This window comes from Scyliorhinus canicula, chromosome 19 (assembly GCF_902713615.1).
Source record: "Scyliorhinus canicula chromosome 19, sScyCan1.1, whole genome shotgun sequence".
NCBI classification, from domain to species: domain Eukaryota; kingdom Metazoa; phylum Chordata; class Chondrichthyes; order Carcharhiniformes; family Scyliorhinidae; genus Scyliorhinus; species Scyliorhinus canicula.
In genome coordinates, this window is record NC_052164.1 from 104,457,501 (window position 1) to 104,473,849 (window position 16,349).

At 47.0% G+C, this 16,349-nt stretch overlaps 1 protein-coding gene across 5 annotated transcripts in view; it reads right to left on the minus strand.

Moving 5' to 3' along the window:
* The window catches only part of LOC119953875 (cell surface glycoprotein MUC18-like), a 251,544-nt gene that overhangs the window by 107,034 nt on the left and 128,161 nt on the right, over nt 1-16,349 (minus strand). For 4 of the 5 annotated variants that reach the window (XM_038778486.1, XM_038778485.1, XM_038778484.1 and 1 more), the window contains exons 2-4: nt 5,896-6,023; nt 4,641-4,854; nt 4,122-4,192 (exon numbers count right to left, since the gene is read on the minus strand). In XM_038778486.1, the coding sequence (XP_038634414.1) occupies nt 4,122-4,192; nt 4,641-4,854; nt 5,896-6,023 (413 nt within the window). Of the gene's footprint in view, nt 1-4,121; nt 4,193-4,640; nt 4,855-5,895; nt 6,024-9,507; nt 9,531-16,349 lie in introns of those variants that run through there. The other variant, XM_038778488.1, reaches the window with a different exon arrangement.

Below are 16,349 nucleotides of genomic sequence, written 5' to 3' on the forward strand. Positions count from 1 at the left end.
TTAGAACAATTGCAGGGGTATTGCATACGGATGTGGAGCCCAGTCCCCTAGAGGCCATTTTCGGAGTGTCGGACCAGCTAGAGTTGTAGGCGGGTGAGGGGCCAGACGTTTTGGCCTTTGCCTCGCTGATCGCTAATTGGCGGGTCCTGCTGGGGTGGAGGTCAGCTTCTCCGCCCTGTGCATTGGCGTGGTGGGATGATCTGCTGGAGCTTTTGACCCCGGAAAAGATGATGCTTGAGCTGAGGGAGGCAAAGGACGGGTTCTACAATTGTTTATCATGCACTTTTGGGAATTGGCTGTCATTGAATGCTAAGGGGGGGGGGGGGGGGGGGGGGGGGGGCTTGTTTGTTGTCTGTTTTTTGTTTTCGATTTAAAAGTCTATGTTTTAGGTTTTACATTATTGGGGTTGTTTAATTGTTTTTTTTTGTATGGTGAAAATGATGAAAATATGTCGTATAAAAATATTTTAAAAAAATATTCCCCCACTTGAACCACTTCCCCAGCTTTGTTACTGAAAATTAAGTCCAAGACCACCCTCTCTTTTAGGTCCTTCTACGTACTGGTTTAAAAAAGGTTTTCTGGATACATTTTAAGAATTCTGCTCCTTCTAAACCTTTCATAGTTTGGCTTCCCCAGTTAATACCGGGAAATTGAAATCCTCCACTATCACTACCGTATTACTTTTACACTTCTCTGAAATTTGCCTACATAGCTGTTCTTGTATTTCTCTCGGACAGTTAGGGAAACACTGTCAGCAATGTGATTGCTCCTTTTTGGTTTTTAAGTTTTACCCATACAGCTTCAGTTGAAGAGCTTTCTAAGATGTTGACCTTACTTTTTCTGTAATTGATTTCCGGATCAAAATTGCGACACCCTCTCCTCTTTTACCTCCTTCCCTATCTTGCCTGAAAATCCTGTATCCAGGAATATTGAGCTGCCAATCCTGCCTCCCTCTCAACCATGTTTCAGTGACAGCGATAACATCTTATCTCCATGTTTTAACTTGTGCTCTCAATTCATTTGCCTTGTTTGTCAGATTCCTTGCATTAAAATAAATACCATCCAATCTTGCCAAATTCCCTTGTGACTTAACTATGCCATCTTGACTCACTTGATGTCTCCTCTAACTTGGCTGTGCATCTATCCCTGCTGAATCTTCTCTCAGGATCCAGTTAGTTTAAACACTCCCCAACAGCACCCCCAAACCTCCCTGCAAGGACTTCTGGGGCGGAATTCTCTGACCCCCGCAGGGTCTGGGAATCGTCCGGGGCCGGCGTAAATCCTGCCCCCCGCCGTGGCCGGAATTTTCCGCCACCCGGGAATCGGCGGGAGCGGGAATCACGCCCCGCCGATCGGCATGCCCCCCCGCGCTGATCGGTGGGCCCCCCGCGGCGATTCTCCGGCCCGCGATGGGCCGAAGTCCCGCCGCTGACAGGCCTCTCCCGCCAGCGGGAATTGGAGCACCTCTAGTGCCGGCAGGATTGGCGGTGCGAGCGGGCACCCAGGGTCCTGAGGGGGGTGTGGGGCGATCGGACCCCGGGGGGTGCCCCCACGGTGGCCTGGCCCGCGATCAGGGCCCACCGATCGGCGGGTGGGCCAGTGCCGTGGGGGCACTCTTTTTCTTCCGCCGCCGCCACGGCCTCCACCATGGCGGAGGCGGAAGAGACCCCCCTACCGCACATGCGCCGGTGGTGACGTCAGCAGCCGCTGACGCACCGGCGCGTGCGCGAACCAGCGAAGGACTTTCGGCCAGCCCCGACGCTGGGCGGCGGGGGTCAAAGGCCATTGGCGCTGGTTTTGGCCGCAGTCGGCATGGCGCCAACCACTCCGGTGTGGGCCTAGCCCCTAAAGGTGCGGAGAATTCCCGCCACTCCGCTACGCCGGGACCCCCAGCCCCGCCGGGTAGGGGAGAATGCCGCCCCTGGTCCCATTTCATGTGCCTTGAACAGCCCCCACCGTACCCAAAATTGGTCCTATTATCCCAGAAATCTAAAGCCTTCCCTCCTGCACCATCTCTCCAGCCATGCATTCATCTGGACTAACACCTATTTCTATACTCACTAGCGCATGGCACCAGAAGTAATCCAGAGATTACAACCTTCTGGCTTCTGTTATTTAATCTAATTACTAGCTCTCTAAATTCTGCTTTCAGGGCCTCATCCCTTTTTCTGACTACATCATTGGTACCAACATGTACCAAGATATCTGCCTGTTTGCCGATCCCCCTTCAGTATGCCCTGCAGCCATTGAGTGACATGCTTGACCCTGGGAGCAACATACCATCCTGGAGTCTCTTTTGCAGCCACGGAAACTCTTGCCTGTTCCCCTTACAATTGAATCCCCAACTACTATAACCCTGACATTCTTCCTCCTCCCCTCTTGTTCAGCAGACCCACCCATGGTGCTATGAATTTGGCTGCCACTTCTTTCCCCTACAGTCATCTCCCGCAACAGTATCCAAACTGGTCTGTTAGAAAGGGGGTTGGCCACGGGGGACTCCTGAACTATCTGCCTTCCTCTATTCTGCCTGCTGGTTAACCATGCCCTTTCTCCCTATTCAATCCTCACCTGCGGTGTGGCCACCTGACTGAACGTGCTACCCACGACCTGCTCAGCACCGCAGATGCTCCACAGTGAATCCACCCTCCGCTCCAGCTCCAAAACGCGGTTAGCTAGTAGCTGCAGTTGGACACACTTCCTGCACACGTGTCACCAGAGACTGAAGCTTCCATGATTTGCCACATAGCACAGGAGGAACATATCATGGGTGCAAGCTCCCCTGCCATGACTACCCTTAGGCCCCGTATTTACTCACTTTTAACAAACCCTAAGCTACATAAATATACTATTTACTCACCTCCCTTAGACTAACTTTACTTCCCTTTCCCTACTTTGTTTACTTATATTACTTTATTATAATGACCCTGGCTTACAATTATTTGTGCTTTTTCTCAGTTATTCCACTCCTCCAAAAAATACAAAAAAAACATTTTTATATTCACAACTGTTTCACTGTGACACTGACTAAGAAGTGAATGAGGACATCAATCGACCTTGGTGCTTATGAAACTCGGCTGTGCTCTGCTCCTGCCCGGACTGAGACTGAGCTCCGCACACAGTCTTTTCAGTTTCACCTTCTCCCAGTTTCACCCATCTCCCTGTGTTCATCCAACTCCAAAAGCACTCTCACTCAGCCAAGCAGGCACATTTCTCTTGAGAGACCAGACCAACACGTTAGTCTCAGGTTATCCTGACATTTTTATAATAATCTTTATTGTCACAAGTAGGCTTACATTAACACTGCAATGAATTTACTGTGAAAATACCCTAGTCGCCACATTCCGGCGCCTGTTCGGGTACACAGAGTGAGAATTCAGAATGTCCAATTCACCCAACAGTCCGTCTTTCTGGACTTGTGGGAGGAAATCGGAGCACCCGGAGGGAACCCACAAAGACACAGGGAGAACATGTAGACTCCGCACAGACAGTGACCCAAGCCGGGAATTAAACCTGGGACTCTGGCGTGTGAAGCAACAGTGCTAACCACTGTGCTACCATGCTGACATGTGGTACTGAGGAAAATTTTGTAACATAAGAAAAAGAGTATCTAGCATAGCAAGATTTAATGTGGGACTGGGAAGCAGTAACACTCAGAGTGTAATATAAAAAGACACATGACCTGAGACGAGTCAATTGCAGACTGAGCAGATACCTATGTAGAATCCAATTTCTAGTCATGGGTATGATTCTGGAACCACTAAGGTATGGTGACTGGGAAATAGTACTGTCCAGTGTAATGTAAAGAGACACGTGACCTGAGACAAGAGTAATTGAGTTGCAGATTGGATATAAACCTGTGTAGAAGCAAGCATGGAGTTAGCTCATAGTTTGGGTTATACCTTATCTTTATGTATATAGTTATGTGCTATGAATAAACGGTTAAAGTTCAACCATACAAGACTCAAAACTTGTGTGAGGCTTACTGAACATCCAACATTCAATAATTTTGAACTTTATTTTAAACTGTAAGGCATCTGTGAATCTTTGCAATTTCTTTACATAAACTATTCTCCAAGTGTAAAAGTGAGACAACAAAGTGTCAGCCATCTGGTTTTTCTTACCTTTGATGGTCCCTTCTCCATTATTGATATGGTTGCATCATTTGGAGTTATCTCAGGCACCCCTGGAGCATCTGTCAAAAAAGAGAGATTGGTAAACAGAGACATGCAGAGGCACTTTAAAGGATGCACAAAATAAGTTCAGCTCTTATCTGTCTCTGCCCAACTTTCCCCCACAATGCAACATGCAGAGGTGAAGTCAATCTGTGTCAAGTAACTGGTCAAAATAGAACACATTGCAGTCACAAAAAGAACCAGAGGTAATATGAGGGAAAAAGCAATGTACACAGTCAGTTGTTAGGATACTGCAATGCGCTTCCTGAAAGGGTGGTATAGGGAGATTCATTGATAACTTTTGAAAGGGAATTGGATAAATATGTGAAACAAAACAAAATACTGGACTAGCGGAATAAAGAATGGGACAAATTTTCAATGAGCAGGTATGGGTATGATGGGCCGAATGGTCTCCTGTGTTGTATCATTCTTTAAATCTAAAACATCGTTCCACGAAAAAAACCTTACCATAAACTTTCAGCTCTGTTTTGGCTTCATCACTGCCTGCTGGACCAGCACCAACTTGGCACAAAAATGTCCGCTCATCTCCAAGCTTAACGTGGTCAATGGTCAGAGTATATTTCTCATCTACATTGATCCGACCAGTGTAGTCAGTTTCATTGTCAACAATTCTACTTTCTCCGTCCTGGAAATAGATTCGATTCCGAGAGTTCTTCTCCATCTGAAAATAGTCAGTTTTAGTAAAATGCAAGTGCCATTGTTACAATTCTCACCCTCTTTAGTTGCCTCCCTTTGTGCCACACATTGTACCTCATCTACTACATAGATGACCTACTCCAAATCATCAAGCAGCGTAAGTTGTCAAGCCATCTAGTAGGTGCTGAAGAATTGACTATGAGGACTCCATGTCTTCCTCAATTGCTGTCAGCCCTGTTTGCTTCTATTCCAGCACTGCAGATACTGTGCACAAATCAATGTACTAACAGTAGCTCAGGGCTCTAACATGCTATTTTGAGGCCACAATTTGTCAGGATTTCTTACAGGGCGAAACGTGGGGTAATTTTACAGGAAATGTTGCTCTCAATTCATCACTGATCAGAAGCTGTGGGTGGAACAGATGCAAAATAGCTGGCAACTTGCTTGCAAACTTCCCAAAATTTTGCATGTTCACAGCTTTTAAGACAAAGGCACGCTCGTTAATTGTTTTAACATCTAATCATTTAAAATTATTTCCCAATTAAGTTAGAATTGAAATCAAAAACTACACATTCAACAAAATAAATTAACAGTTCTAAGGAATGTTTTCTCAGAGTTTGAAAAACATTAGTTATTTTCTTTGTTGGCTGAGCAACAGATTCCAAATTGCAATATTTGCAATTGGTCTCAACAGTTCAAGAACGCAGCTCACTACCACCACCTTCTTAAAGGCAATTAGGGATGGGCAATAAATGCTGGCCTAGGCAGCAATGCCCACTTCCCATAAATTAATTAAAAAAAATAATTTCTCAAGTCTGTTTACTCTAGGAGGATGTATACTAACAGTCGCACAGGAACGGGACTGCATCTCCACGGCATCATCTGGTCAGACAGTGACAGAGTTATATCATTGAGGTGTCGGTCAGTCAATGACATGGCCGCACTTTCAAGGGGTCAATCAGTCATACAATCAGAGGGCTCTACTATTGAGTGTTAATTACTCCAATTATAAAGTGATAGGATGCTTTGCATGGGATCAGTTAAGTAGTAATATGTTTATACTTACAACAAACCACTGAATGTATTTCATAGTGCTTGGGGTGGATATCTCTGGAACACATGTTATGTTGATGGGTTTTCCAATCTCTGCTTCCACAACAGGTAGTGTAGAAACTTGAACAGTGCCATTTATTCCTTTGAGCAAAGAGGAAACGATGATGTTAACTTCAAATGATTTATTTGCAGCTCTCAATGCATACCTGCTTGAAAATCAAGTTTGACAGGTCTATGGAGTATATCAGCAATTGTTACATAGATGGATGTGGGTACATCAGAGATTGTTAGAGTGAGGGATGTTAGGTATATCTGTGTTACAATGAGGATTGTAGTTTATATCAGAATGAAGAAGGTGGGTTATATCAGTGTGCTACAATGAACACTACAGTGTATCAGAATGTTACAATAGGGGATGTGGCATATACCAATGTTACAGTGAGAGGTATAGGTTATATCAGTGCATTACAGTGATGGGTACTGGGTATATCAGGGTATTACAAGCAGTATAAAGTACTTATATCAGCATTAGCGTGAGGGGTTTGGGTATGTCAGAGATTCTTACAGTGAGGAGTTTGGCTTATACTAGGATTTTAATAGGTAAAAAACCCCAATTTTTTTACATAAATTGCTGGCACAGTGAAAGAATGCTGACTCAGAATTGTGAGTTTGTTGAACAAAATCAAATCACCTGGAAAGGAAATGATCAGAAAAATCAGAAAGATTTGGCACCACTGGCTTGGGAGTGAAACACCCATTTTTTTGACAAACTGTAATACACTTGTCCATTGTCAGTGCTTGTGGAATTATACTAGATAAAGGCAACCGCTGTTAGAATAAAGGGTGACAGCCAGCTTACACCACCTTAATAAGGCATAAATTCTGGAGATCTCAATTAACCATTGCACAGCAGCCAAAACAACATCTTCACACTCACTATTCACAGCACAATCTCACTGCAAAACATTCACACTCACTATTCACAGCACAATCTCACTGCAAAACATTCACACTCACTATTCACAGCACAACTTCACTGCAAAACATTCACACTCACTATTCACAACACAATCTCACTGCAAAACATTCACACTCACTATTCACAGCACAATCTCACTGCAAAACATTCACACTCACTATTCACAGCACAATCTCACTGCAAAACATTCACACTCACTATTCACAGCACAATCTCACTGCAAAACATTCACACTCACTATTCACAGCACAACCTCACTGCAAAACATTCACACTCACTATTCACAGCACAACCTCACTGCAAAACATTCACACTCACTATTCACAGCACAATCTCACTGCAAAACATTCACACTCACTATTCACAGCACAATCTCACTGCAAAACATTCACACTCACTATTCACAGCACAATCTCACTGCAAAACATTCACACTCACTATTCACAACACAATCTCACTGCAAAACATTCACACTCACTATTCACAACACAACCTGACTGCAAAATATTCACACACTGTTGTGGTGATATGCATCACTGTAAATACACAAGGTGTTAATGTAAATACACTTCGACTAAGTAAACACTAGAGGGAGCATCAAAGACGTCATGACATGCAGACATACAGCTAATGAACACATAGAATAGGACACGACCAATGGGCAGTCAAGACACCCAGAGGTGACACGACCACAAGGGGACATTACACAACCCATATACAAGGACAGGGCACACATGCTCTGTCTCTTTCCACAGGCGACACTTGGAGAGTAGGACAGGGGCACACCAGAAGCATCACACCCCAGCATGTGGCTTAGAGCAGGCTGGTTAGTTAGACTGAGTTACTATAGCAAGATTAGCAGGAGAGTCAAACTCAGAGAACTGTGCCAATGGTTCAATAAATCACATTGAACTTACTTCAAAATCTGGAGTATCTTTTGGTCAAAGCTGCATCGAGTTGCAGCCTGTGTTATCCCAGAGTATATAACACAACAACTGGCACAGCACATCCTCACTGTAAAACATTCACACTCACTATTCACAGCACAACCTCACTGCAAAACATTCACACTCACTATTCACAGCACAACCTCACTGCAAAACATTCACACTCACTATTCACAACACAATCTCACTGCAAAACATTCACACTCACTATTCACAGCACAACCTCACTGCAAAACATTCACACTCACTATTCACAACACAATCTCACTGCAAAACATTCACACTCACTATTCACAACATAACCTCACTGCAAAACATTCACACTAAACTTCACTCTCAGTGTAAAGCCTTTCCATACTCACATCCCACTGTCAATATAAACCACCACACTCACTTGCCAATTTCCACACTCAGTCTTTACAACCTAATTTCATATTTATAATGCATGTGGATTTATGGAAGGGCCCAGCAAGATTTATTTTTTATCTTGAAACAACGCAATGATATATAAATCATGTCGAAATTAAGAATTTGTTAGAGGTATGATCAGACAGAACCGCCTTGGACCTGACCTGCAAAATAACTTTACTCACCAGCGGAGCTGTGCTTTAACCTCTTATTTTCTCCTGGCTCTGAGGACTGTATCCCATTCCAAAGCAATGTGTTGCAACGTAGAACGATTAAAGGGTGACCACAGCAGCAACTGAAAGGTTAAAACAGTGCTTTTAAATCTCCCCTTCTGAAGAAATATTGGGACACTTTCTTCCAAGGAGGTAATGTGTGTCAACGTCATCATAGCAACTGTCATTGTAAATATACCTCCTTGGAAGAAAGTGTTCCTAATATTTCTACTGGGGAGACTTTAAAGGTTGGGTTAACCCTTCAGATGTTGCATATTCAGCCTTTGATCATGCTATGTTGCGACTCATTGCTTTGTAATAAGGCAGCGTTAACAGAGCAATGAAAAAAAATGAAGTATTCTCATTGAAGTTTTTCATTTTAACCAATAACACAACATGTGAAGATGTTGTTTTGGCTGCTGTGCAATGGTTAATTGAGATCTCCAGAATTTATGCCTTATTAAGGTGGTGTAAGCTGGCTGTCCACGGTAGCATGGTGGTTAGCATCAATGCTTCACAGCTCCAGGGTCCCAGGTTCGATTCCCGGCTGGGTCGCTGTCTGTGTGGAGTCTGCACGTCCTCCCCGTGTGTGCGTGGGTTTCCTCCGGGTGCTCCGGTTTCCTCCCACAGTCCAAAGATGTGCGGGTTAGGTGGATTGGCCATGCTAAATTGCCCGTAGTGTAAGGTTAATGGGGGGATTGTTGGGTTACGGGTATACGGGTTACGTGGGTTTAAGTAGGGTGATCATTGCTCAGCACAACATCGAGGGCCGAAGGGCCTGTTCTGTGCTGTACTGTTCTATGTTCTAAAAACCACAGGAATGGTACAGCTCAGCACAAAAAATATCAACATATATGGATAGAGGGGAACAGTAGAACAACAATATAATTGGCTCTGTATAATCATTAGATTCAACTTGGTGTCTCCATACGTACCACCAAAGAACAAGGGAGAGGAAGATAAAAACATTGAAACATTGAAATATGAGTTTAAAGTACCTCCTGGTGAGCTGGTGAGTAAAGTTATTTTGCGGGTCAGGCCCAAGAAAGTTCTTTCATGTAACCATACCTCTAACTTACCTGATTATTGACTGGACCAAGCTGCACTGAAAGCACAAAACCGTCTACAGCTTATCTATTATTCAAGCTTTCACCACTTGGTTACACAATCTCTGGACTGAAATTGTCAGCAATCCCTCTCACCATTCAGGAACTTATTGTTTAATGGCACTAATGAAAATGAATGAACTACCCCACAAATCGACAGCTGTCACTGGTCAATGTGCAGTAAATTCCCTACTCGTACCTGAGCTGTGCAAATGCCCCATTCTCTCTTTCACACATACACACTCTCACACAGGGTTGGATTTTGTGGGGCTCAGGAGAATTAGATTAGATTCCCTACAGTGCAGAAGGAGGCTGTTTGGCTTATCGAGTCTGCACCCATGCACCGAAAGAGCATCCCACCTAGATCCACCCTCCTGTCCTATCCCCGCACCCCCACTTAACCTGCATTTCTTTGGACAGGGGGGGGGGGAAGGGGAGAGGATTGAGGTCCTGAGCAGCTAATGCCCTGCCCACCAAGAGCTACTCGCCAAATCAGAGTGGCTGCTAGAAGCACTGCATTCATCAGAGGCCCACATGGGACCCCAGAACAAGGTGAGGGCAGGATGGAGATCATGGGAAGGGGGTTGCAGGTGCATGGATGTCAGTGGTGAAGTTGGCAGGGGTGGCTTTCAGTGCCCCCACCCTCCCTTCTTGATCCAGGTCCCCGAGTCAGATAGAAACTGTCTATACCAAAGGATTCCCCCTATCTACCGGCCTTCCAGGGGTTCTGGAAAGCCATGTGATTCCTGTTAAACCCCAGAGGCACCATTAAATTGCAGTAGCCTCAGGGATCATAGGTGTTATTGGCTCATTAATGAGCCTATTTGACATCCTGCCACCAGTGTCAGAATATTGAGTCACTACCACTCTCCAACTAATCGGGAGCAATTCTTTTGCGACCAGGAGACTAACTTGAGGCCTCTCCTATGATTAAGTGGGTCCAGCTGCCATGGCTCCGGCAGCAACAGGCTGCATTAAATCCATCCCAAACTGCACAATTATGACACACACTAAGCCAGTCTTTATTCTGTGCTGTTGAATCCAGATGTTCCCAATTAAGGACATGAGAATTTGCTCAACCGCTACCAGTTGCAAAAATCTATTTCTGCCTCTCTCTCCCTCCTTAGCTGTGCTCCATTTGGGGCTTGATAGAGTTTCTAAGTAAGCTTCACAGTCTGTTTAGTAAAATATTAGCCATCACATTTTTGGCAGTAAACTCTCAATAGCTGCACTCATTCCCTTTATTTATCTTCACTGGCCAGAAATCAGGCAACTTGATTCAACGTCAAACACACGTAATCTGTTCAGGTTAAAATTAGGAATTGGCACAGAGATTTGTTAACCGTTTCCCATCAAACCAACCAGACTCTGTGGGTCGAAGTTAAAAGTGTAAATAAAGAGGTCACAACATTGCACAAAGTAAGAGGAAAAAGTAAAGTCACCATAGTCCCAGATGATGATAGTCTGCTTTTCTCTTTGAGGGGGAGAGCTGACTGGTGGTGATTTAACCTGAGGATTAACACTCATCAGTCAAGGGGCAAGGTTGAGATGGCGAGGCCTTCATGAATAACCTCAGCTGGTACGGGAATTGAACCCACGCTGGTGGCATCGCTTTGCGTCATAAACCAGCTCTCAGCTCTCCAGACAACTGAGTTAAACCGGCCCACAGTGAGAAAAAGTGAGAAGACTTCCACTTAATACTTGTGCAGTTTTGTACTTTAGTTTTACTCACAGCCTTCACACATCACTCCATTCCCCTCATTTTAAAAAATAAATAAAATTATGGGGCAATTTAGCATGGCCAATCCACCTACCTTGCACATTTACCACACTGACACAGGGAGAATGTGCAAACTCCACATGAACATTCCTCCCATCCATAAGTAAACTTTCAAAAAGCTGGGTATAGGGTATGCAGCCAGAACATGTCTCACCATAAGGATTCTTCTCGTCAACTTGCTCCTCCCTTCCTCTCCTGAAGCTTTTGATTCTGCAAATACTGGTTAGCCTCCAGAACCTCACTTAATAGGTGGGATTTTGTGGTCATTCAAAATGGCGGGACGTTACTGTCCCACTGACGGCGCACCCCCACTGCGGGTTTCACAACGTTGACGGGTGTGTTCACTGGGAAACCCTGGCGGGAGCAGAAGATCCCACTGCAGGCCACTGGTGAACTGCCCTCCACCGCTGCAGAGCATGCCACAGAGGGGAGGAAAATCCCACCCTAAAGTCTGGTCATCAGAGCCTCTCTTCACAGTATTCTCTTACTGAGGTAAAATTCGATTTGAGCCATTTTCCTGAAATGGGGTCCATCCTGTAGGATTATCGGGCTCTTCGACTCCAGTGAGAACGAGGTCTTCAATGGGGAAGTGTTTGGGGCCAACCGGAGGGACAGCGCCCACTATAGGATGCAATCTTGGAAGTATTGTGAATTGCCAGGAAAGGACAGTGTAGACCTGCAAATGGATATAGATAAATTGGTGGAGTGGGAAGATAGGAGGCAGATGAAGTTCAATGCAGAGAAAGGTGAGGTGATGCATTTTGGTAGGAAGAGCATGGAGAGATAATATAAAATAAGGGATAAAATATAGTATTCTGGACTTTATTAATAGGGGCACAGAGTGTAAGAGCAAGGAGGTTATGCTGAACTTATACAAAACACGGGTTAGACCTCAGCTGGAATATTGTGAACAGTTCTGGGAGACTCACTATAGGAAGGATGTGAACACATTAAGAGTTTAGAAGAGGTTTACAGGCTTGGTTCCAGGGATGAGAAACTTCCGTAGTGAGGGCAGATTGGAGAGGTTGGGACTATTCTCCTTGGAGAGAAGAAAGCTGAGAGGATATTTGATAGAGATGTTCAAAATAATGAGGGGGCTGGACAGAGTAGATAGAGAGAAATTTTTCCTACTCATAAAAGGATCAAGAACGAGAGGGCACAGATTTAAAGTGATTTGCAAAAGAAACAAATGTGATGTGAGAAAAAACTTTTTCATAACAAGTGGTTGGGGTCTGGACTGCATGGCCTAGAAGTGTGGCGGAGGCAGGTTCAATCGAGGTGTAGATGGTTATTTGAATAGATACAATATGCAGAAGGACGGGGAAAAGGTAGGGGAACGGCATTAACTCATGACACTCATTTGGAGAGGCGGTACAGACACGATGGACCGAATGGCCTCACCTGCACCATAACAATTCTATGATTCTGAGAGCCTCATATGACCATGAGAAGTAGGAGCAGAAGTAGGCCATTCAGCCAATCAAGCCTGTTCCGCCATTCAATGAGAGCATGACTGATCTGATATAATCCTCAACTCCACTTTCCTGCCTTACCCAAAGCACTTGATTTCCTTACTGATTAAAAATCTCTATCTCAGCCTTGAACATACTTAATGACAATCCTCTACAGCCCTCTGTGGTAAAGAATTCCATAGATTCACAACCATGTGGGCAGCACGGTAGCACTGTGGCTTCACAACGCCAGGGTCCCAGGTTCGATTCCGCGCTGAGTCACTGTCTGTGCGGAGTCTGCACGTTCTCCCCGTGTCTGCGTGGGTTTCCTCCGGATGCTCTGGTTTCCTCCCACAGACCAAAGCCGTGCGGGTTAGGTGGATTGGCCATGATAAATTTCCCTTAGTGACCAAAAAGGTTAGGAGGGGTTATTGGGTTACGGGGATAGGGTGGAAATGAGGGCTTAAGTGAGTCGGTGCAGACTCGATGGGCCGAGTGGCCTCCTTCTGCACTGTATGTTCTATATCAGAGAGAAGAAATTCCTCCTCATCTCTGTCTGAATTGCACAACCCCTTCCTCTGAAATTCTGCCCACTGACCCTTGACTCTGCCACAAGGGGAAACAACCTCTCAGCATCCAACCTGTCAAACCTCCTGAGAATCCTATATGTCTCGCTAAGGTCGACTTTCAGGATTGGGGCATTGTACAGCATATTAAACAACATTTTGCACAACCATTATGATGCCTCCTTCACTTTCTTCCGCAATGCGGGTTGAGCCCCGGACCCTATGCCCATCTTTCCAGGCAACCCCTCCCCTCACCGTGCCACCCACGCACCCTCTGGCCATGGTCCCGTCCCTGGATCTGTGTTTCCTCCCCTGGGTGTTCGGATGTTGGCTGCCGAGTTTGTGGTGTTGCCTTCTGCAGTGTTCAAGCATAGTCCAGGCATCAAGGTGCGATTGGAATGCTAGGCAATGACCCCCAGATGCTACATGGCCCACCCACCCATGTGAATCCACTTGGCATGGGTGAAGTGCTCACTTAAACATGGTTACCAATTCTCGATCAGCAATAGTCTTCAGCCACACGGCCAGTTGGGATTGGGGGATGGTTGGGGGGCTGGCGCCGGGGGGGGTGGCCGGGATCCGGCGGGTGCCAGGTCCCGTAGGGAGACCGTGTCCTGTCGGCCAGCGGGATACTCCACATACGCGTACTGCGGGTTCGTGTGGAGCAGCTGGACCCTCTCGACCAACGGGTCCGACTTGTGCACCTGCACGTGTTTCCGGAGCAGGATGGGCCCGGGGGTAGCCAGCCAAGTTGGGAGCGAGGTCCCTGTGGAAGACTTCCTGGCAAAAACAAGAAGGCGTTCGTGAGGCGTTTGATTAGTGGATGTACAAAGAAGTGACCGGATTCAATGGAGGGCGTCTGGGAGGACCTCTTGCCAGTGGGAGACTGGGAGATATCTGGACCGTAGGGCCAGCAGGACGGTCTTCCAGACCATACCGTTCTCCCTCTCAACCTGTCCGTTACCCCTGGGGTTGTAACTGGTTGCCCTGCTGGAGGCGATGCCCCTGCTGAGCAGGAATTGACGCAGCTCTACACTCATAAAGGAGGACCCCCGATCGCTATGAATGTAAGCGGGGAATCCGAACAGGGAGAAAATGGTGTGTAGGACTTTAATGATGGTGGGTGTGGTCATGTCAGAGCAGGGGATGGCGAAAGGGAAGCGGGAGTACTCATCAATCATGTTGAGGAAGTACGTGTTGCGGTTGGTGGAGGGGAGGGGGCCTTTGAAATCCATGCTGAGGCGTTCAAAGGGGCGGGAAGCCTTTATCAGATGCGCTTGTTCGGGGCAGTAGAAGTGCGGCTTGCACTCCGCGCAGATGTGGCAGTCCCTGGTCACTGTCCTGACCTCCTCGATGGAGTAGGGCAGGTTGCGGGTCTTTATAAAGTGAAAGAAGCGGGTGACTCCCGGGTGGCAGAGGTTCGCGTGGTGGGTTCGGAGGTGGTCCAGTTGTGCGTTGGCACAGGTGCCACGGGACAGGGCATCGGGAGGCTCGTTTAGCTTCCCAGGACGATACAAGATGTCGTAGTTGCAGGTGGACAGTTCGATCCTCCACCACAAGATCTTGTCGTTCTTTATCTTGCCCCTCTGTGCATTGTCAAACATGAAGGCCACTGACTGTTGGTCTGTGAGGAGGGTAAACCTCCTGCTGGCCAGATAGTGCCTCCAATATCGCACAGCTTCGACTATGGCCTGTGCTTCCTTCTGGACCGAGGAGTGGCGGATTTCGGAAGCATGGAGGGTACGGGTGAAGAAGGTCACGGGTCTGCCCGCTTGGTTGAGGGTGGCCGCCAGAGCTACATCGGACGCGTCGCTCTCAACCTGGAAGGGGAGGGACTCATGGATAGCTCGCATTGTTGTCTTTGCAATATCTGCTTTGATGCAGCTGAAGGCCTGGCAGGCCTCCATTCCCAGGGGAAACGTGGCTGATTGAAGGAGGGGACGGGCTTTGTCGGTGTAATTGGAGACCCACTGAGCATAATATGAAAAGAAACCCAGACAGCGCTTGAGGGCTTTGGGGGAGTAGGGGAGAGGGAGAGGGAGCATGCGTTCCGGGTCGGGGCCTATCACTCCGTTATGCACTAGGTAGCCGAGCATGGCTAGACGGACGGTGCTAAACACGCAATTGTCCTTGTTGTAGGTCAGGTTAAGGAGTTTTGCAGTTCGGAGGAATTTTCGGAGGTTGGTGTCGTGGTCCTGCTGATCGTGGCCGCAGATGGTGACGTTATCGAGATACGGGAAGGTGGCCCGTAAACCGTGTTGGTCGACCATTCGGTCCATCTCTCGTTGGAAGACCGTGACCCCGTTTGTAACACCGAAGGGAACCCTTAAAAAGTGGTAGAGCCGTCCGCCCGCTTCGTACGCAGTGTACTTGCGGTCACTCGCGCGGATGGAGAGCTGATGGTAGGCGGACTCGAGGTCCACCGTGGAGAAGACCTTGTACTGCGCGATCCTGTTGACCAGGTCGGAGATATGTGGGAGAGGGTACGCGTCCAGCTGCGTAAACCTGTTGATGGTCTGACTGTAGTCTATGACCATCCTATTCTTCTCCCCGGTCTTTACCACCAGCACTTGTGCTCACCAGGGGCTGTTGCAAGCCTCGATGACCCCTTCCTTCAGAAGCCGCTGGACCTCGGACCTGATGAAGGTCCGGTCCTGGGCACTGTATCGTTTGCTCCTGGTGGCGACGGGTTTGCAATCCGGGGTGAGGTTTGCAAACAAGGACGGGGGATCGACCTTGAGGGACGCGAGGCTGCAGACAGTGAGGGGGGCATAGGGCTGCTGAATTTGAATGTTAAGCTCTGGAGGTTACACTGGAAGTCTAACCCCAGGAGTGCTGCCACGCAGAGGTGAGGGAGGACGAATAGCTTGTAGTTTTTAAACTCCCTCCCCTGGACCATGAGGTCCGCTATGCAGCAACCCGTGATCTGTACCGAGTGAGAACCAGAGGCCAGAGCGATTTTTTGCTTAACCGGGTAGACAGGGAGAGTGCAGCGTCTTACCGTGGCGGGGTGGATGA